Below are 21779 nucleotides of genomic sequence, written 5' to 3'. Positions count from 1 at the left end.
CGACTTGATTTGCTGGGTGGGAGTTCACTCTCAGACTCCGACAAGGATTCTGAAGCATTGGTCTTTCTTTTTTTCTTTGGTGGTGGTAATGTGGGTGGAGAGGTCAGGCCTGATGTCAATAGAAAATAATTCATTAATCCTTATAAAAAAACTATAACTAGAACTGTCCAATAGGGACAAATACCCCCGCTGGGTTCTTCAGAGTAGGTGCCAATTCAGAAATATTTTATGGATCTAGTGAGAGGTGTTCACTATTGTCTAATAAAGTGCCCCGCCACAGCATGATACGCCCATCAAATATTGTTCAATAATCATAAATTGGTTAGGGTGCAAGAAAATCAAGTGACCTTGATTAACAGATTGACACAGATTTCAATGATCTAATTTCCATTTCTTATTATGTTTAAAATATTGTACATACATCTCTAAAAGACTTACAGTGTAGGGATTAATTAAAACAAATAATACATCATATATAATTCTAATTAAACTGGCTGTGTTAGAGCTTAACAAATATCCATCTGCAGCTTTAAATTGTTTATTGCATATTTTATGAAATAATGGAAATGCTACAGTCTAATAAAAAAAAATCAAAAATTAATTATTCTTTAGACTATAAAATTCTAAGTGAGACATGACTGCAATTTGTTGCAAATATATAAAAATTGAAATGTAATTTTTTTTTCAATGAACACATGTATAATTAATTTTAATTATATTATACAATACTAATTCAGTTTCAATCATACACTAAAACATCAATTTGTTTTAATTACATTACACCAATTGAAAGATCTTTATCTGAACTACAGCCATCAAGAACTCTTAATTAACACAAGCAACTATAAGGCCATTTCTTTTTGCCCAACTCCCAAGAGATAAATTAAGATAACACTGCATCAGATCAGATCTAGAGATGCTCTTGCCAGTTAACTCCCGACAATGAACTCATTAATTCTCTCTAATTTGACATGCACATTTCTGCTATCAAAAATTCTCCTTGACCAGTGCTTGATAATTATGCCCATGGGACAAACTGAATTCCTCTCAAATCATTAACATTTGTTACAGAATCTGCTGTAAAGTATATGATGAAAAAATAAATTTTTACTTCATTTAGCATTTTTTTAATAAGGATACAACTATATTTTAACATTTTTTAGGATTATGAAATTTAAAATTTTAAAGACTGTTTTTTTTTTTTTAAAAATCACTTAAATTAAAGGTCACAGTGACCTTGAAATAGGTCGTGACACACAGTCTTCACGAAAACTCACTGGTCCGAAGACCGAGGCCAGTGAATTTTGATGTCGGGTCAGTGAAAATCAAAATTCAAGAAGTCCGATGGGCTTTTTGATTATAAAAATCATATACAGTCAAAATTTATTTCAACTGACTTACTTGCGTAATTTCATTAATATGTAAAATAAAAAGAAAAAACGTGTTGTTGAATCGTATAACCCTATTATAACATGGATGTATTACGTAACAACCGGAACACTAGTACGTAAAATGTGCAAAGTTCCAACGAACAACTTACCGAAACCCGTCAAAGGGTGAAAAATGGCGGCATTACAAAAGTTGAAGTACGTAAACATTTATAAATTTACAGTTATGAAAATGTATTTATTTTATGTTTTAAGAAAGGGGCCAGTAAAAATTTTGGTGGGCTAGTAAATTTTGAAAGTTCACTGGTCCGACTGGCCAGTTCGCTTGAAAAGTTTTCGTGAAGACTGGACACACCGTCTACCCAAGATGCATAAATTGTCCAAGTTTGATGATTGTAAGTCTAATAGTTTTCTAGTTATGAGCCAAACAAAATCACAAAAGAAAAAAGAAACAAGAGGCCCATGGGCCACATCGCTCACCTGAGAAGCTTTGACCATTCTGTTCTTTACCAGATTTCCCCCTTGTTATACATAATGCATCCCCACCCTACCCCCCTGATCATAATTTAGACAATTTGAAATCTACACTTCCCCATGATCCTTCCATGGGCACATATGTTTCAGCTTTTTTGGCCCAGTGGTTCCTGAGAAGAAGATTTTCAAAGATTTTTCCTATATATTTCTATGTAAAACTTTGATTCCCTATAATGGCCCTGCCCTTCCCCCGGGGGTCATGATTCCTACTATTTAGAATTTACACTATGCTTCCACATAAGCTTCACTTTTTAAGGCCCAGTGGTTCTTGAGAAGAAGATTTTCAAAGATTTTTCCTATATATTCAATATAAAACTTTGATTCCCCATTGTGGCCCCGCCCTTCCCCCGGGGGTCATTATTTGAACAATTTAGAATCTACATTATACCAGGATGCTTCCACATAAGTTTCAGCTTTTCTGGCCCAGTGGTTCTTGAGAAGAAGATTTTCAAAGATTTTTCCTATATATATCTATGTAAAACTTTGATTCCCCATTGTGGCCCCGCCCTTCCCCCGGGGGTCATGATGTGAACAATTTAGAATCTACACTATACCAGGATGCTTCCCCATAAGTTTCAGCTTTTCTGGCCCAGTGGTTCTTGAGAAGAAGATTTTCAAAGATTTTTCCTATATATTTCTATGTAAAACTTTGATTCCCATTGTTGCCCCGCCCTTCCCCTGGGGGTCATGATGTAAACAATTTAGAATCTACACTATACCAGGATGCTTCCACATAAGTTTCAGCTTTTCTGGCTCAGCGGTTCTTGAGAAGAAGATTTTCAAAGATTTTTCCTATATATTTCTATGTAAAACTTTGATTTCCCATTGTGGCCCCGCCCTTCCCCCGGGGGTCATGATTTGAACAATTTAGAATCTACACTACCCCAGGATGCTTCCACATAAGTTTCAGCTTTACTGGCCCAGTGGTTCTTGAGAAGAAGATTTTTTAATGACCCAACCCTATTTTTGTCTTTTCTTGAATATCTCCCCTTGCGAGGGGATATGTCCCTTCATTTTAACAATTTAAATTCCCCTTCACCCAAGGATGCTTTGTACCAAGTTTGGTCAAAATTGGCCCAGTGGTTCTTGAGAAGAAGTCGAAAATGTGAAAAGTTTACAGACGGACAGACAGACGGACAGACGGACGGACAGACAGACGGACGACGGACAAAATGTGATCAGAAAAGCTCACTTGAGCCTTCGGCTCAGGTGAGCTAAAAATGCCTGTAAAATGCAGAAAAATCATCCAATCATCAGAGTTCTTGAAATCTTTTGGTCCTGTCGGCAAAACCGATAAAAACAACCAAGGACCGATTACTTTCCGTTCTGTGTCAGTCCAAATGACCGGACGGTGTTGACAGAGGAACTTGCGAAAATCCGACTAAATTTTGTACAAATTCCCTATAATCGATCGATCGAATCTTTCAAACTCTTTTTCTGCATGTTGTAATGGCTTCTCCACTAATACAAGTGCAAATTTAGAGACAATGTTCTATTGTTAAAATGATAAATGTCCTATGGACCCGGTTTAATAATAGGATTTGTTCCGTATACTCACTATGTCGCAAAATAAACACAGGCAATAACTCGAACTCAATACATTTACTACGAAGATTCCAGAGAGTTTCGAATGCAAACATGGCGTGTAAATTTGAAGCGAGAAAAAACGGGAAGAAAATTAGTTGAATTTGCGTCTTTATTTGGATCATAATTTAGGTTTAAAGACATACGCGACCTAAAAAAGGTTTGTTGTAATTAATTTTTAAGTTATTTCCAGTGCATATCCTTTTGTATTCTTCAAATTCGTTTCGGAGCAATTCTGTAATTATTTGCTACATTGCGAGTATAACTGTTATGAGGACTTGTTCCGAGACACAGATTATTCTAACTTGCGCCAAACTATTGGTAAACTGTTAAAACAAGTTTGTTGACGGCGCTAGGGTAAGAAGTGTGCAGTGTTTATATAGACGCCGTGTTTATTGATAATAAAATTTCATTACAATTTTTTTCACGTTAAAATTATTGAATTTATTTTGGACTAGTGATGGGGAATCGGAAAAAAATCAGAATCGATTATCGGTAATAATCGGCTGGGCATAATCGATTAATAATCGATTATAATCGAAATTTTGAACTTTAATAAAATTAATATAGAAAAGTTGAAACTTATTCAGATTTCTGTCAGACTTTTACAAAAAAAAAAAACATTTACTTACCCTGGTACATAAAATATTCAAAAATGTTAATTGAACTTTCTTTTATAAAAAGTGGAAAATAATATTTTGTTTACTTTAAACAATATGGGACTATATAAGACTATTGAAACAGAATGGGAATTTATTTTATTTTTTTTTTTATAAAGTCCATGCAATGGGTATTTTACTGATATTAGTCCCACCTTTCATTTAATACATGTATATTTTTCTTAAAATTAGTTTTGATTAGTTAAAATAATAAAATTGCAAGTCTTAAAAGTAATTATCCAGAAGTTAGACTTGTATTTATGATAATAATTACGTTTAAAGATTGACTAGATTAATTATGTTTTCCTTTGTATAGTAAAACCTTGCAATATTAGCGTTTCCTGGTATTAGTCTAACCCCATATTTAATCATGGCGGTAAAAGTATCCAAAAAACACGGAATCCTTCTATGTTTTCAACGTTCATCACTACTTTTATGCTCTTTGCACTTGGATTTGGTAATAAAATTAAAGTATGACAATTTTATTTTTTGTTAGCGATGTCGGCGACATTTATTTTATAATCGATTAGTAGCATCGAAGAGCTTCTAACGACCGACAATCGATTGTCGGCGACAATCGTTCCATCACTATTTTGGACTGATAGAAATCTGTCTGGAATGACAAACTTCACATGGCAGTCGGTCCAAATGACTGACAGCGAAAAAAAGATTTCAAGAACTCTGAATCATGATGAAAATCCCAGGTGCACACCTTCATATGGTGAATAACAAGTGTATTAATTTTCAGACAAATCCATCCAATAGTTTCTGAGAAACGGTCCGGACAAAATCTTGTCTACAGACAGACGGACAGACGGACATGGTGATTCCAATATACCCCCCTAAACTTCGTTTGCGGGGGTATAACAAATCCTACACCCAATCTTTTCCATATTTTTTTTTATATACACATCAAAGAATTTGAACAAAAAAAAAAAAGCAAAAAAAGTTCAAGTTAGTTTTACTTTAAAAAAAAAAACAAAAAACAAATGAACAGATTATGGTTGCTTAAAAGGGGATGATGAACATTTATTCCAGAAGTCATTAAGATTTATTTTTAGGAAATCTTTACCTGCCGCTGATCTCCTTGTGACTCTGACCTCTGTGACACTCTCTGCCTCACTATCCCCCATCGAGCCCTCGCTCTCCTCCGATAGGGAGGTGTCTTTTGTTGCTCTCTGAAATGATACTTTATTTTCAGTTTTCTTAAACTTTTTCATTACATGGTTATTCAATGAAAAAATTTTACCATTTCATTGAAAAAGTACGTAAGGGTTGCCCGCAACCCTGTGTCTCGCCTGCTGTCGCTGTGGTTAGTAAGAAATGATTGTCTGATAAACTGAAGCATTTATTGACATTTCAGAAGGAATAACTCAAAAAGTGGATCGAGTCATTTTGCTGGTTTTTAAAGAGATATTGTCATGGACTTAATAAGAACTGTAAAACGTTTCTATCTGGACTGATTATAGGTATATTTTATATGGATTTAATATATAACTTTTGCATACTGATGAACACAACATTTTCCTCTTAGTCAATGTGTAATGCACTGCATATGCCAACTGGTAAACAGAAAAGTAGGTAGGATCCAAATGCATCATGTAGGTTAAATATCTTCTGTACAGTTTAAAATTTCCATATTTCATATTATTCACAAGAGTAGGTAGGATCCAAATGCATCATGTAGGTTAAATATCTTCTGTACAGTTTAAAATTTCCATATTTCATATTATTCACAAGAGATAGATTGTTTTTTGTCCACTTTAAGTTTCTCCGAATAACTGCTGGAAATACTATGTACACTTTAAAAACACTGTATCATATGTTTGTGTTAGTAGTTCATAGCAAACCACAATGGTTTACACAACGTGTTATGAGTCGCAATAATTTGAACTTGCATTTTGAAATCAAATCCACTGTATATGTATCAAGTCATTCATGCAGAAAATGTAGGTGAAGATTACCTAATTATGGTACTGATATTGTTGGTTACCTATGATGTGTAGACTGACAAATTATCATGCCACTATAAGTTATAGTTGCTGAGATATGGACCTCCACCATAAATTTATGCAAAGTCACTCATGCGGAAAAATGTAGGTCAAGATGACCTAATTCTGGTACAGGCGTTTGTGGTTACCCATGATGTATCCACTGACTAACTATCATGCCACTATAAGTTATAGTTGCTGAAATATGAACCTCCATTATCAATTTAACCAAAGTCATTCATGCAGAAAAATGTAGGTCAAAATGACCTAATTCTGGTACTGATGTTTGTGGTTACCCATGATGTATCCACTGACTAACTATCATGCCACTATAAGTTATAGTTGCTGAAATATGAACCTCCATTATCAATTTAACCAAAGTCATTCATGCAGAAAAATGTAGGTCAAAATGACCTAATTCTGGTACTGATGTTTGTGGTTACCCATGATGTATCCACTGACTAACTATCATGCCACTATAAGTTATAGTTGCTGAAATATGAACCTCCATTATCAATTTAACCAAAGTCATTCATGCAGAAAAATGTAGGTCAAAATGACCTAATTCTGGTACTGATGTTGTTGGTTACTTATAACCTGTACAATGACAAATCATCATGCCATTATAAGTTATAGATGCTGAGATATGGACCTCCACCAAAAATTTAACCAAAGTCACTCATGCAGAAAAATGTAGGTCAAGATGACCTAATTCTGGTACTGACGTTTGTGGTTACCCATGATGTATCCACTGACTAATTATCATATCCCTATAACTTATAGTTGCTGGAATATAGGTCTTCACCATAAATTATCATGAAAAAACTAAGTCCAACTTAAGGAAAAAATACGGAAAAATTTGAATTTTTTTTTTCAAAATCATACTTGGGATATAAATTTTTATCCATACTGAATATTGTGTCCAAATTTCAAGAAGACTGAATAAAATTTGAGAAAGTTATTGCAGTTTATAAAACTTTGACATTTGGGTTAACCAAAAGTTGGACGCCGACGACGACGACGACGACGACGGAATCTATGGTCGCTATGTCTCGCTTCGCGACATTCGTCGCAGGCGAGACAATAATAAGAATGCCATACACATGATACACAAGTCACTCATTTGTACAATTCCCAAAGTTAATTTTGTTATATTTCAGGATTCAATTGCATTTGTACTTAAACACTGAATGTTCTCTATTTTTTTACTTAATTGCAAATACTGAAATGACTTTGAGTTTGATGAAACAAGTTGAAAGCGATTGGAATTTTGTGTGTATGTGTGATGACATCATGCAAAGTCAAAATATGAACAACGGATCATTTCTATAGGAAATAGTAGTAGAACAAAGTATTTGAAGCAGACTATTGTGGAACTCTTCTGCATCGGAGGTTTAAACGAATGTGATATTTCTATGAAAAATCGACAACTTTATGTTTTGTTGGATTTAAACCTTTTAAAGGTAAGAAACGAAAGTTAGTGATAGAGACTTAAAAGGATGTCCAATGGAAAAAGTTGAAGTGGGCTGCTAATTCATTTAAGCCAGTATTGATTGAAACAAGCAGTTGAAGTCCGGGCAAAAAAGCCCTAATCACATTGAGTTACATTGATCTGAGATCAGGTCCAGTACAATCACTAGATTTAGCTACGTAGGTAGAATTACCTATGTAGCTTTATTTACCTACCTCAGGTAGCTTTATTTAGCTATTTCAATGTAACTTTTCAAAAGTTTTCTTTTTATTAAAAAGAGACAAAAAATCACAAATAAATGACTATTGATATTTATGCTAGGGAGGCTTAAAAAAAACAATCCAAAGCAGATATAGTTTATACATTGCTGCATTTGAAAAATTTAGAGCAAAACATGTAATTCCATTGCTTGGTTAACTGTCCTCTCTCATACATGCGGTGAGGCATGGCTGAGTATGATTACTTCACATTGTGCTGAATAATTACCGACCTATTATCGTGTTAACCAGAACTGGACTTCTTTGTCATTTCATTCAAGGAGTAACTGTTCTAACTGTCATACATAGCCCCAAAACTTTAAGAACTTTGATTGTAATTGCGCTGAAAAAGACATTTTTCCAAGCGGGATTTTTTCATGAATTGTTTTAAGATGATTTCAAAGTTGAAAATGATCACTGCATCAAAATATTTTCTGCACATCCTGAGAAAAATGCTTTTTATAGAAATAAATTGATTTGGTAGGTAAATAAAGCTACCTCAGGTGGGTAAATAAAGCTACGTAGGTAAATCAAGCTACGTAGCTAAATCTAGTGATTGTATCAGACCTGGAAATGTCGAGCCGGACACCAGACCTAAATTTTTAGTCCCTTCGACATCTCCGTGAGATTATAGCGACACCAGCTGGTATCGCTGAATTTCAACTTTTCATTAGCTCTGTGCTCTGACTTTCCCCAGCACAAGTCACAATATGAAAGCAGGCGTTAGACTTCAGAGTATGAGGAATCTCAGAAAGCAAATCTAAAGAATGAGAAACTAATTAATTGTAATGTTAAATTGACCTGATACCTGTTTGCTATCCTGAAATGTTATTTCACACTATGACAAAAGAAAAACTAGCATATACAATATTAGGAAATACATTTATTTTTAATGGAAAATCAAATTTTAAAAATTGTGCAAGCTAAGTGAATTTTTTTTCTTCCAACAACTCTTTTCAAAAAGCTACCTAGATTTAAGAGTTGGAGTGCGATTTACCTTTCGTTTTGTCATTTCCAAGATAATTCTATCTATATCTGCATATCAACAATTCCTTCAAATCATCAAAATTATGGCATTTTCTTTTTCATTTATTTAATAACGATAATTCCGCCGATAATCTAGCTTCCGCTATAAACTGCGCCCTCTATTACTGTCATCCGAGCCCGATGCAATTTTAAATATTGCATGAAACAGAATATGGTTGCTTTCAAGGCTGTAAACGTTTACAAGACTTTTTAATCAAATTAAGAAAAATTTATAAAAAGTTTTTTAATGTAAGAAATAATTCTTAGTTCGAAATATCATTCAGATTGATCATTTAATTTATTTCACTTATTAAAATAAAAAAGTTTTTAGCCTCCAGACTATATTCATATTTTACTTGAGAGAGACACTGCAATTTTTAAAAAAATATAATGTATTTAATTTGATTCTTCAATTTTTTTTATCCCTATAAAAATTAGATTTTAACATAGGCCTAACATTTGACCTCTAAATTTATATTTTTCCGGAGATCACGTATTCGGTTTCAAAATTACAGTGTTTTTGCAAGCATGGCAGAGGAAAAGGGGTGACCAAAATTGAGAACAAGAAGCCAAACGAAGAAAAAAATAGTGACATTGTGGTGTTCTTAAGTGTGAAAAGTTTTATTCTCATACGGTTTACTTGTGGCATATGTAATAAAGGTTCACATGTGCAATGGACTACGACGATCCGTATGAGAGTCTACCAAGTACCTCCACTACCACAACGCATATGTTAGCCGGATCGGCAGCTGGTGTCTTAGAACATAGTGTTATGTACCCTGTGGACTGTGTCAAGGTGTGTGTTACAGTGAGATACGGGTCTAGAAGCAAGCAAATGGCTCGTCTTTCTCACAGCATTTGTTTTCTATGTAATGTTGCATAATACGGTAATATTGCGTAACCACAGGAGTCTGAAGTTTTTATCGTAAAAAAAAAAAAATCCGGAAAAAAATTTTCCTACCCCTAACTAAAAAAACCCCAGGATGGCAACGTGTTTTGGGGGGACCTACCTAAACAAATAAATCTGGGCTTGGTCGGAAAAATCTCGAAACTAATTCAGTATCCGGAGTTTTTATGCTATTTATTCAAGTTAAGAAATCAAATCTACTTGACGACTACGGGCTGTTCATGGCCTTTTTTCCAGTTTGACAGGTCATCCTGGACTCCATGCCACTAAACCGGAAGTGAACTCCGAGGTGAATATATGACGTAATTGAAGAAAAGAACCAAAAAAATGCATGTAAAACTTCATGTCCAATTTTATGTTACCATACGTGATCAATAAAAAGATATATTTTTCAAACAAAATAATGCTTTATAAGGGCGCTAAGTCTAACTGTTTGGCTCTTTGTCGACATGGCTTTTCAGTGATTTAAATTTGGCGCTTGTAAAAACTGAATTATCTGTCCTTGGTACACATCGTCGTACAAGTAAGAAAAAGAATAAATAACTTTTTAAAGTTCTCTTAAATATATTTAAAATAACTGAATAAAATTACGTTGAACAATTATTTATTTTATTTCATTTGAACAAGTTTTTATAAACGTCAAATATACACTGCGAGATTCTCTTCCGGTTTAGTGGCATGGAGTCCAGGATGAGCTGTCAAAGTGGAAAAGAGGCTAGGAACGGCCCGTAGTCGTCAAGCAGATTGAATTTTTCACATTAAATAAATAACAAAAACGCTCCGGAAACTGAATTAGTCGCGAGATTTTTCTGACCAAGCCCAGATCTATTTGTTTAGGTGGGTCCCCCCCAAAACACGTTGCCATCCTGGGGTTTTTTTAGTTAAGGGTAGGAAATTTTTTTTCCGGATTTTTTTTTTTTTTACGATAAAAACTTCAGACTCCTGTGGCGTAACGGCTCTTCCTATGGGCAGGTTGGGCACACCCCCCCAAATGGTCATTTAACCCCCGTTTGGTGGTCAATCGCCCATATCGGCGTCTTTGATTACCTACCAAATGGGAGAGAAAAATCGTTTTGTTCAGTTCTCTGGAATGATGTGAAATGGCGCATAATTTCAACTCATGGGGAATAAAATATAGATATTTTTCTAAACTTTGAACGAAAAAAATCAGAATTTCAACGCGGACTATTTTGCGCAGTGTCGTTCAAATATTTGACATAATCGTCACCTATGTAAAAATTCCCTCCATCTCGCGCGTACTTGCACCTATCAATCGTGTTTATCGCTTCATATTTCTGCCATCCGGGCAACCAATCAATTATCTTAACCAATTAAAATTGACGACCTTTTCCGAACTTGGGTCAAAAGACTGATTTAACTACGGAGGCCTATTAGTGTCAATTTTCAAAAAGTAAAATAAGAGGAAGGGTAAGAATTCGCTTTTATTTCTTTCATTTCGTATGCAATGGCTTTATTTTTTACAAAAATATGATATGCAGTGAATTCATGATAAAACAATCGCTCGAAAACTATAATCTTGGAATAAAAACAAGAATAATTGTAAATGTCACTTTGTAAAACTTTTATTCAAAAATATTTAATAAATATAGTAGATACATCATAGATATGCATACTAAACCACAAAGGGTCGCACAGAAATCGTAACTTCATCCTAAAAGAAAAAAAAGAATAAATGTTACATTCAAATGTAGAAAAAAATGAATATTATAGCAATAAGTGCCCACCATACGAATAAGATACGAGGAGCTCGTGTTTAACGGGATTTTATAGAGATTTATATGACGCATATTAAAAGATCATTTGAAAAGTTACTTATCTAGACTAACACCTCTTGTTTGAATATATTTTTTACCGAACTTTACACAACAAAATAATTTTTCGTATTGTTTGAGCAAATAGTTCGGCCGTCACGAACAACTGTGGGTTTTGATTTTACGAAGTTCCAAAGAAATTCCACATGGAAAATTGACTAAATTGCATTAAATGCGCGAGGAATATGTTAATTAAAATTCCCCAATGCCTAATTATTAAATGCGCTTTCGCTTTATTAATAAAAATTGGATTTGAATAAAAAAGACCACCATTTGGTAGGTAAAAAAGACGCCGATATGGGCGATTGACCACCAAATGGTGGTTAAATGACCATTTGGGGGTGTGTGCCCAACCTGATGGGTGTGTTAAATTTATTGGTTGAAAAATTTCAACGTAAAGCTACAAATGAGCAGGAGACGAGAAAATGTGATGGGCCAGTATGAGTTCAAATCTGCCCCCCCCCCCCTGAATCTCTAGTCAGGTGCTCTACCAGTTGAGATACCTGGCTACTGGTGTTTAAAAATATAACCACGACTTTATTTTTATATGTTGATTAGTTTGAAATTGCATAAACATATTGGTGTCCCATGATATCATAAGATATGAAGTATTAGATATCAATATCAGTGTAACTGACAAAAGATTTTTTTTTTCTGACAAAAGATTTACCTCAAGCTGTATTTTTAAAGTCACAGACTTCTTATGTTAAATTTTACCTACGTCTACTCTTGTTCTAAACGTGCTTCCTTTATTCCAGACACGTATGCAATCATTGGTGCCGGACCCAAAGGCTGACTACCGCAGTGTGGTGGATGCGTTTAACACCATTATTCGCCATGAGGGGTTACTGAGAACAATGAAGGGAGCTCCAATAGTTGTGCTGGGAGCAGGACCAGCACATGCATTCTACTTTGCTTGTTATGAATATCTTAAAAAAACTCTTAGTGGGGGTCAGAAGGGAAACCATATTGCTCATGGTAGGTGTTAAAGATAGTAATTGAAATGAAATCATGGTAATAATATACATGTACATTTAGTAGTTAATTGCGAAGATTTTTAGAATGCAATTCAAACATGCATAATATCAATGGCAGTAAAACTAGAAACTGACCAACATGACCAAAGTTCTGAATTTTAGACAGGATTGTTGTGAAGTTTTGTGATGGGTCAAAATGGCCATTTTCAGAGTTCAGGTAGACGGATCTAGAATCCTTTTATTAGCTCACCTGAGCTGAAGGCTCAAGTGAGCTTTTCTGATCACATTTTATCCGTCGTCCGTTCGTCCGTCTGTAAACTTTTCACATTTTCGACTTCTTCTCAAGAACCAATGGGCCAATTTTAACCAAACTTGGTACAAAGCCTTAGGGCTGTATCAATATATTGATATATCGATACGTATCGATATTCAAGAAAAATATTGTATCGAAAACCGTTTTTCTTCTAATTCTGTTAAAAAGATGGGAATTTCAATCACTAAAGATTATATTTCACTTTTCTGAAATAAAACTGTTCAATAATTATATAATTTGTAAGGAAATAACACAGTTATTTTAATTACATGTATTACAAAATACAAAGAGAATTTTATTTGAACATATTGATTTTGCTGTCATTAAAAGTTTTAATTTGAAGTATTATTTGTAATGACAATGAGACAAGAACTTTAAAATGGGTAATAAAATACCTAATTGTTATGAAATTTATGCATTAAAATAATTTATAAACCTTTTCTGATGGATTTGTTTTAGAATCCAATATATCGTATATCGCTTTAAAAAATATTGTATCGTATCGTATCGAAATTTTTGGCTCAATACACAGCCCTACAAAGCATCCTTAGGTGAAGGGGAGTTTAAATTGTTAAAATGAATGGCCAAGTCCCCTTACAAGGGGAGATAATCAAGAAAAGACAAAAATAGGGTGGGGTCATTAAAAATCTTCTTCTCAAGAACCACTGGGCCAGGAAAGCTGAAACTTATGTGGAAGCATCCTTGGGTAGAGTAGATATTAAATTGTTAAAACCATGACCCTTGGGTTGGGCGTGGCCACAATAGGGAATTCAAGTTTTACATAGAAATGTATAGAACAAATCAATAAAATCTTCTTCTCAAAAACCACTGGGCCAGGAAAGCTGAAACTTATGTGAAAGCATCCTGAGGTAGAGTATTAGGAAAAATCTTTTAAGAATCTTTTTCTCAAAAACCACTGGGCCAGGAAAGCTAAAACTTATGTGGAAGCATCCTGGGGTAGTGTAGATATTAAATTGTTAAAATCATGACCCCCGGCGGTAGGGCGGGGCCACAATAGGGAATATAAGTTTTACATAGAAATATATAGAACAAATCTTTTAAAATCTTCTTCTCAAGAACCACTGGGCCAGGAAAGCTGAAACTTATGTGGAAGCATCCTTAGGTAGAGTAGATATTAAATTGTTAAAATCATGACCCCCGGGGGTACGGGCGGGGCCACAATAGGGAATATAAGTTTTACATAGAAATATATAGAACGAATCTTTAAAAATCTTCTTCTCAAAAACCACTGGGCCAGGAAAGCTGAAACTTATGTGAAAGCATCCTGAGGTAGAGTATTAGGAAAAATCTTTTAAGAATCTTTTTCTCAAAAACCACTGGGCCAGGAAAGCTAAAACTTATGTGGAAGCATCCTGGGGTAGTGTAGATATTAAATTGTTAAAATCATGACCCCCGGCGGTAGGGCGGGGCCACAATAGGGAATATAAGTTTTACATAGAAATATATAGAACAAATCTTTTAAAATCTTCTTCTCAAGAACCACTGGGCCAGGAAAGCTGAAACTTATGTGGAAGCATCCTTGGGTAGTGTAGATATTAAATTGTTAAAATCATGACCCCCGGGGGCAGGGCGGGGCCACAATAGGGAATCCAAGTTTTACATAGATATATTTAGGAAAAATCTTTTAAGAATCTTTTTCTCAAAAACCACTGGTCCAGGAAAGCTGAAACTTATGTGAAAGCATCCTTGGGTAGTGTAGATTCTAAAGTATTAAAATCATGAAAGGGGAGGGGGTAGGGGGGGCATGATAGGTATAGCAAGAGGGGAAATCTGGTAAAGAACTTCATCACCCAAGTTACTCAGGTGAGCGATGTGGCCCATGGGCCTCTTGTTTTTATTGCAATGGCAACCATTCATGTAAATTACTAGTACTTGAATCTGATTCATCAATGAACATATTATTACTGGTGCATTGTCACTAGGGCTCATGGTCACTCTAAATCAGTCACAAAAATGTGCCTTGATGCAAGATCAATGAAATGGTAATTATGTTTTAAAATGGAGACAGAGACATGTATGTCAAAAGGTTCATTGTTTAGGAATTGAAAACCCTACATTAAATACACTTATACATACCATACTTGATTATTGTAAGTATTACATCCAAGAACATGAATTGAAATTGCATTCAGATCTATCATCATGATCATTTATGCATACTTTTTACTGCATATGCATTCATTATGGATCTTTATTTTCAAGATAAACATATAGGTTTAAAAATTTTGGAGATCTTGTTTTCTACCTGAAGAAATACTTATTATTTCTTTTTATATGCCAGGTACAATGCCAAACTCTAGTTTGTGTGCTACAAAATATCTGACACTAATGAGTCCTGTATTTTCCAGCTGAATAACTAAATGCTTAATAAGATTTGATAATCTTAGTGAGACTTGGTCTCATAGATGTTTATTTATAAAGGAGAGTTGCACTACCCTATTTAATCTGTCATCACTGTAATGTTATTCTGTGTTATATATTTTTAGGTGTAGCTGGATCAGTGGCAACACTGCTTCATGATTCTGTTATGGTTCCTGTTGATGGTAAGTCTAAGATTTATTTCCCTTGACTTAAAATTTACAAACTAGATTTCTGCTATATCAAAAGGAGTACTTTTACAGTACAGCGTTTCAAATTTTAAATGCTTATATTAGTTGTAGTTTTATTAAAGACCTGTAATAACTCACATGTAATGTAATCACTCAAGAAGTTCATTTTCCTCCTAAAATTTTACCTTTTTATCAGAGAGTTTCATTTTAAATAGGTGATGGTACATTCTACCTCTTGTTTATTGTAGATTACTAGTATTTCCAGGGTTCGACACTAACTTTTTTACCTTGGTGGACCGCAGGTCCACTTGTCAAAAATTATTGGTGGACCTTCTCAATATCTGGTGGACCTTTATAAATGTTTGAATTAATGAATGAATCATTACATGAGGCATTAATTAAAGCTAACTTTAATACATACCGATTCCAGTCAGACTAACAAAGCATAAATCTAACCAGTCAACAGAATCAAATCAATATTAGGGACTAGTCAGATTTTTTTTTTCAGAAATATTGTTGAACATAAAAAAACAAAACATATTAAACTACAAACCAAAATTTTTTTTTTTTAATTATTATCATTAAGTTACAATGGTGAAAACCTAAAACCTGCATTTATTTTGCTTCCAAAGGTAGATTAAATTTAAAATTCCAATTATTAATTAATTTGTTCAAATATTAAACAAGTGAATTTTTCATGTATTTATGGCTAGATCTTTTTTTCATACTACGATGCAAAACTGATAGAAACATGTATGTATATTTATCAATTATTTTTCTAAATCTAATTTTATTATTTATTCAAATAAGTAGTGATATAATATATATCTAGAAAAAATGAAACTGCAGATGAGTTCATAAAATGTAAATTACGCCTATTTGAACATCTATTTAAAAAAAAAAAGCATAAGTGCAGCTGTCAATCAATTCTAATTATCTCCAACTGTGTGCGTTCAGGCGTGAAGCGATTTTCACACCTTTCTATGCATTACGTAAACAGAGGAGAGACTGGCTAATTTGGCACGGATTTTTCATGCTTCTTATTCAAGGTCCATGTTGTATGTTCTTGCGTCGCAATATTATTGTTAATATTGGAGTTATCAATTTACCATGTAAAATATATCGAGTTGCTAGTCCCCCTGATTACCTAAAACATTATTTACATGTATATTTTTTGTAAAATACAGGTATGGAGGAATTAATAATTTGAGTTACGGATGTAAGAAAAAACCTGGAATTTCATTGTTTTTTTTAATACGGTGTTTAAATTTTAAGTGGACCGACGGTCCACCTGGTCCAGAACATTTGGTGGACCTTCCAATTTTTTGGTGGACCCGGGCCGCCGGTCCACCGTTAGTGTCGAACCCTGATTTCTTAATTCATAAGAATCTGTAAAACATATTTTTACATGTTTAATCTTACAAAATAAGCTGAAGTGTGGTCGTGGTGAAAGTAATTCAATTATATGGCAAAGTTTGACCTTGCATCTCAATTTTCAAGTGTATTCCTTGGTACAAGATATTTCTTTCGATACCAATTTTTTGACCACATTACCTTATAGATTGATCAAACTTTTGAAAAACCTTGAATAACTTTGCTTATAACTTTGAACAGTTTGTTTTAGGGATATTTCACATGTTTTTTATTGTAAACCTTTCTATCAGTACCAACATTTTTATGCGCCCGGATCGATAGATCCCGGGCGTATATTGTTTTTGTCCTGTCTGTTTGTCTGTTTGTCTGTTTATCTGTTTGTCTGTTTGTCTGTTTGTCTGTCTGTCTGTTGTCAACTTTAACCTTGGCCATAACTTTTGAACAATAAAAGATAGAGACTTCATATTTGGTATGCATACTCCACTAATAAAGTCCTTTCAAATGACATCAAGGTCAATGACCTTGTGACCTTGACTGTGACCTATATGCTAAAAATAGCTTTTTCCACTGTTTGTCATAACTTTTTAACCATAGGAGATAGGGACTTCATATTTGGTATGCTTACTCCACTAATAGAGTCCTTTCAAATGACATCAAGGTCAATGATCTTGTGACCTTGACTGTAAACTATATGCTAAAAATAGCTTTTTACACTTTTTGCCATAACTTTTGAACCATAGGAGATAGGGACTTCATATTTGGTATGCATACTCCACCGATTAAGTTCTTTCAAATGACACCATGGTCAATGACCTTTTGACCTTGACTGTGACCTATATGCTAAAAATAGCTTTTTCCACTGTTTGTCATAACTTTTGAACCATAGGAGATAGGGACTTCATATTTGGTATGCATACTCCACCGATAAAGTCCTTTCAAACGACGGCAAGGTCAATGATCTTGTGACCTTGACTGTGACCTATATGCTAAAAATAGCTCTTTACACTTTTTGCCATAACTTTTGAACCATAGGAGATAGGGACTTCATATTTGGTATGCATACTCCACTGATTAAGTTCTTTCGAATGACACCATGATCAATGACCTTGTTACCTTGACTGTGATCAATATGCTAAAAATAGATTTTTTGAACTTTGTTGCCGCCGGGCGCAGAGTGTTTCACAAACACATCTTGTTGACCTCATGAAGTTGACCTTTGAGTTTTGCTTTCTTTTAAAAAACTATGATTTTGGCCACGATTTTTAAACAATAAGCATGATTAGAGCTAGGGCTTTCATAATTCACATGACATTGTGTATTTTTGTGACAAGACCATTCTTTGGGCACCAATATTTTTTACCTTGGAGATTGACCAATACTAGTATTTAAAAAACTTAAACTTGGCCATGAGCTACAATAGGGGAGGCAGCAGTGTTTTACAATTACATCTTGTTTTTCAGTGGTAAAGCAAAGAATGCAGGTATTCAACAGCCCTTATACAAGCTGCAGGTCATGTGCAAAAGCCATTCTTAAGCAGGAAGGCATCTTTGCATTTTACAGAAGCTATACCACACAACTGACAATGAATATCCCTTTCCAAAGCGTGCACTTTATGACTTATGAATTCATGCAAGATATACTAAACCACGACAGAAATTATAGTCCAGTGACTCATATGGTTTCAGGCGCCGCAGCAGGTGCGGTGGCAGCCTCAGTGACTATGCCACTTGATGTATGCAAAACGCTCCTCAATACACAAGAGAGTTGCACTAGGACTCATGCATCTTACGTCAATGGCATGATATCTGCTTTTAGGACGGTTTATGAATTTCAGGGCCTGACTGGGTTTTACAGAGGCCTGACGGCTCGAGTGATATTTCAGATGCCCGCCACTGCCATCTCCTGGTCTGTGTATGAAGGGTTTAAGTACATCATCACCAAAAAGCAAGCTGTAGAAGACACTCTGCCAAAAACCCTCTCTATCCGAGCAGCCTCAGCGTCTTCTCATCCTGACTAAATGGAAATAAAAAAATTTTCTTGTTTAGGTTTTTTAAAAAAAGTCAAAAATTTAAAAAATCTGTCAAATGCCCAAGTAATATTTATTTACACATGTACCATGATGCTTACAAAAAAGAGCTTAAATTGCTTCACATACCTAGAGCTAAAAAGAAATTTATGAATCGTTGCATGCAGATAATTATGATTGAATTGAATAGATTTCACTTGATTAGCCTTTTTAAAGAATTTTAAAAAAAAGTTTTTTAAGTATTCTAAACTTTTATTCTGAATTCAGTAACTTTGATACAACAGATTTTAGTAGAAATTAAGGTGAATGGAGATGCTTGCGATAAAGTCCCCTTTTGATAAGTCAACCCAGGAATTTACCAAAATATTTAGATTACCAGTATCTATCAACTGTCTCTGGATCGGTGCTATCAAACAAAAGTATTTGTGTCTTGCTTTCAAGAAAATCCTGTGCAACATTTCAAGTGTACTGGTAGTTTGAAATAAAGAATTTTTTTTAAATTTGTGCACTTCAGAAGAGATAGAAATTAATTTTTTCTAATCATGGAAGAGAAAAAGAAGAAAAATGTAGTAATCCAAATCAAAATAAGGAGATTCTGGGAAAAAATTAAGCTCAGCTGAAAAAAAGCTTTTATCTGCATGAAAGGGAAAAAAAATCAAATAGAAGAGAATATAGAAAAAGGATCTTCAGGCAAAGGATTTCTAAAATTCAGAAAAAGGAATATTGGAAGGAAGATTTTGAAGGAAAATGTGTTATTTTCAAGTGCAAAGTTTCAGTTGGGAATCAAAGAAAATGTGAATATATTATTGTGTTGTCATTGGAAGAACCTCTGCAATGCACATTTTGTGAATTTCCTCTGGATCATGGTATGTCAGCGCGATGGACAGCTACATAACGAGATCTCAGTTTTTTTTTGTTTTTTTTTATAAAGCATTTACATATGATGGCCACATATAGAAAATAAGTTGCTTCCATGTTTCCATGTATTTGACATTACTTTGTTATTTATCAGTAAGGTATAACTAATTTATACATTATGTACCCAATACTGACAAATAGATGTACATGACCTATAGAGAAATGTTAATCATAGAATGTATCTTAACACCCTGGAATCTTTGTTAAAATGTGAAGATGTGCAAACCGTTCTGGTTGTTTATATGCATACGCAGCATCACAAATGTTTAGTAAACTCACCATGTATTAGACTTTTTTAATCAAAGGAGTCAGTATAGGAACTAGAGAGTTAAAAATTAATGGATTCATATCAATGAAATTTTGAAGTACATGTACATATGTGTAACTTTTGGAAGTGCAACATTTAAATGTACATTATGAATATAGCAAAAATCAAAAGTAATTATGATAAGATGTTTGTAATTTTGTTTGTAATTCTATTCATTCTAATTGGATTTGCATGTTTAAATTTATTTCAGAAATCTTAATGGTGCATTTTAGTTCCTTGATTAATGTCATATACATGGACACAGAGGAGGCAGTTTTCTATAATGTGGCCATATTGTTTATCTATTGCTGTGTCAGTTGCTATGGACAGCTACCCAGTGATATTTTTGTTGTGTTTGGAGTGTTTCTGTGTGAGAATTGAGAACGTTCTACACCTGAACAAATTTTGTTAATGTTTTTGTACATACCTTACATATATATTATATATATCTCCATCATGTTGAAGAAGGCAAGGATAAATTATGCATTTATTAAATTAAATCTTTTTTATACTTGGAAAAAGTGTCATGTGAGAATGGAGAACATCTACATGCATAATATAAAAAAGTCATTAGTATTTATACCTTGATGCACCTGTCATTATAGAAGCATGTCTTTAAGCCTCATACATGTACATGTATACAACTGTGTGATAATTTTTTTTTTAAAAATTGGAAAAATGGAAGCTTTTACAGATTTTAGGAAGATTTTTTTCCCCTTTAAATTATTACTGCTTTTTCAGTAGAATTTTAGAATTAGTAGGAATGCCTATAGAAAAAAAATTGTAGAAATGGAAAGGTGGGTTGGGTGAAGTCAGATTTTATATCAATATTACATGTAACAGGTTATCTTTTGAACTTGTACTTAATGAACTTAAAACCAGTTTAAATAATAACCACATCATTATCAGGATTATGCAAAATCTGAATCAGCTGTTTGTATGGACTCAAATCATCCTAATTCTTGACATTTAGATGCATCTCAAATTGGATTATGCTAAATGCATTGTGTATGCATGAACTTTAAAAATGTTTATTATGTTAATAGAAAGGAATTACAACATATGTATTTTAATATTTTCAGAAAAAATTAAAATGGTAATTTTAAATTAAATTTACTTCCATTAACATGCAAAATGTAAATAACTGATGAAAATCCAGAAGATGAAGTTCTTGTTGATTTTATTACAGTTGTGCATCAGATTCAGAATATGCCCTGATAATTATGTTCCCCAAACGGAGTTTGGGAACATATTGTTTTTACTCTGTTTCTTATTATTATGTTCCCCAAACGAAGTTGGGGAACATATTGTTTTTACTCTGTTTCTTATTATTATGTTCCCCAAACGGAGTTTGGGAACATATTGTTTTTACTCTGTTTCTTATTATGTTCCCCAAACGGAGTTTGGGAACATATTGTTTTTACTCTGTTTCTTATTATTATTTTTCTTCTTCCTGGGTACTTATTTGTCCGCGAATGATCTTGTAAACTGTTTGTCTGGTGTAGGTAAAACCTTTTTAGGGTAAGTAGACATGTTATGTAGATTTGCGGAATCAAGGTCATTTTGCGCGCACGTGCTTGCAAGAGCGCGCACGTGCAACATGTAAAATGACCAATATAATTGATATAGCCGTAACTTTTCTATT

At 33.9% G+C, this 21779-nt stretch overlaps 1 protein-coding gene and 1 long non-coding RNA gene across 2 annotated transcripts; one reads left to right on the top strand and one right to left on the bottom strand.

The window, feature by feature from the left end:
- Nucleotides 1–9022, bottom strand: LOC134238531 (uncharacterized). Its single transcript, XR_009986040.1, has 3 exons — nucleotides 8882–9022; nucleotides 5238–5343; nucleotides 1–109 (listed from the first exon to the last, which is right to left on the bottom strand). It is a non-coding gene; the product is annotated as an uncharacterized LOC134238531 (long non-coding RNA).
- A 408-nt stretch (nucleotides 9023–9430) lies between these two features.
- LOC134238527 (mitoferrin-1-like) lies at nucleotides 9431–21260 on the top strand. The gene is made up of 4 exons (XM_062720649.1): nucleotides 9431–9706; nucleotides 12408–12627; nucleotides 15447–15503; nucleotides 18344–21260. The coding sequence occupies exons 1-4, from the start codon at nucleotides 9584–9586 to the stop codon at nucleotides 18898–18900; spliced, it is 957 nt and encodes a 318-aa protein (XP_062576633.1). The 5' UTR covers nucleotides 9431–9583; the 3' UTR covers nucleotides 18901–21260.
- Nucleotides 21261–21779: the final 519 nt, after the last annotated feature.

This window comes from Saccostrea cucullata, unplaced genomic scaffold (genome assembly GCF_032062105.1).
Source record: "Saccostrea cucullata isolate Sc308-1 unplaced genomic scaffold, CSIRO_AGI_Scuc_v1 ctg3151, whole genome shotgun sequence".
Taxonomy (NCBI): Eukaryota; Metazoa; Mollusca; class Bivalvia; order Ostreida; family Ostreidae; genus Saccostrea; species Saccostrea cuccullata.
Note: the sequence above shows the minus strand (reverse complement) of the source record. Positions and strands in the feature narration are given on the sequence as shown.

Excerpts from the sequence above, each read along its gene's own strand:
- LOC134238527 (XM_062720649.1), top strand. The coding sequence starts at position 9,584 with ATGGACTACGACGATCCGTATGAGAGTCTACCAAGTACCTCCACTACC. Across the intron at positions 9,707-12,407 it reads ACCCTGTGGACTGTGTCAAG|ACACGTATGCAATCATTGGT; the intron begins GTGTGTGTTACA and ends CCTTTATTCCAG. Across the intron at positions 12,628-15,446 it reads GGGAAACCATATTGCTCATG|GTGTAGCTGGATCAGTGGCA; the intron begins GTAGGTGTTAAA and ends ATATATTTTTAG.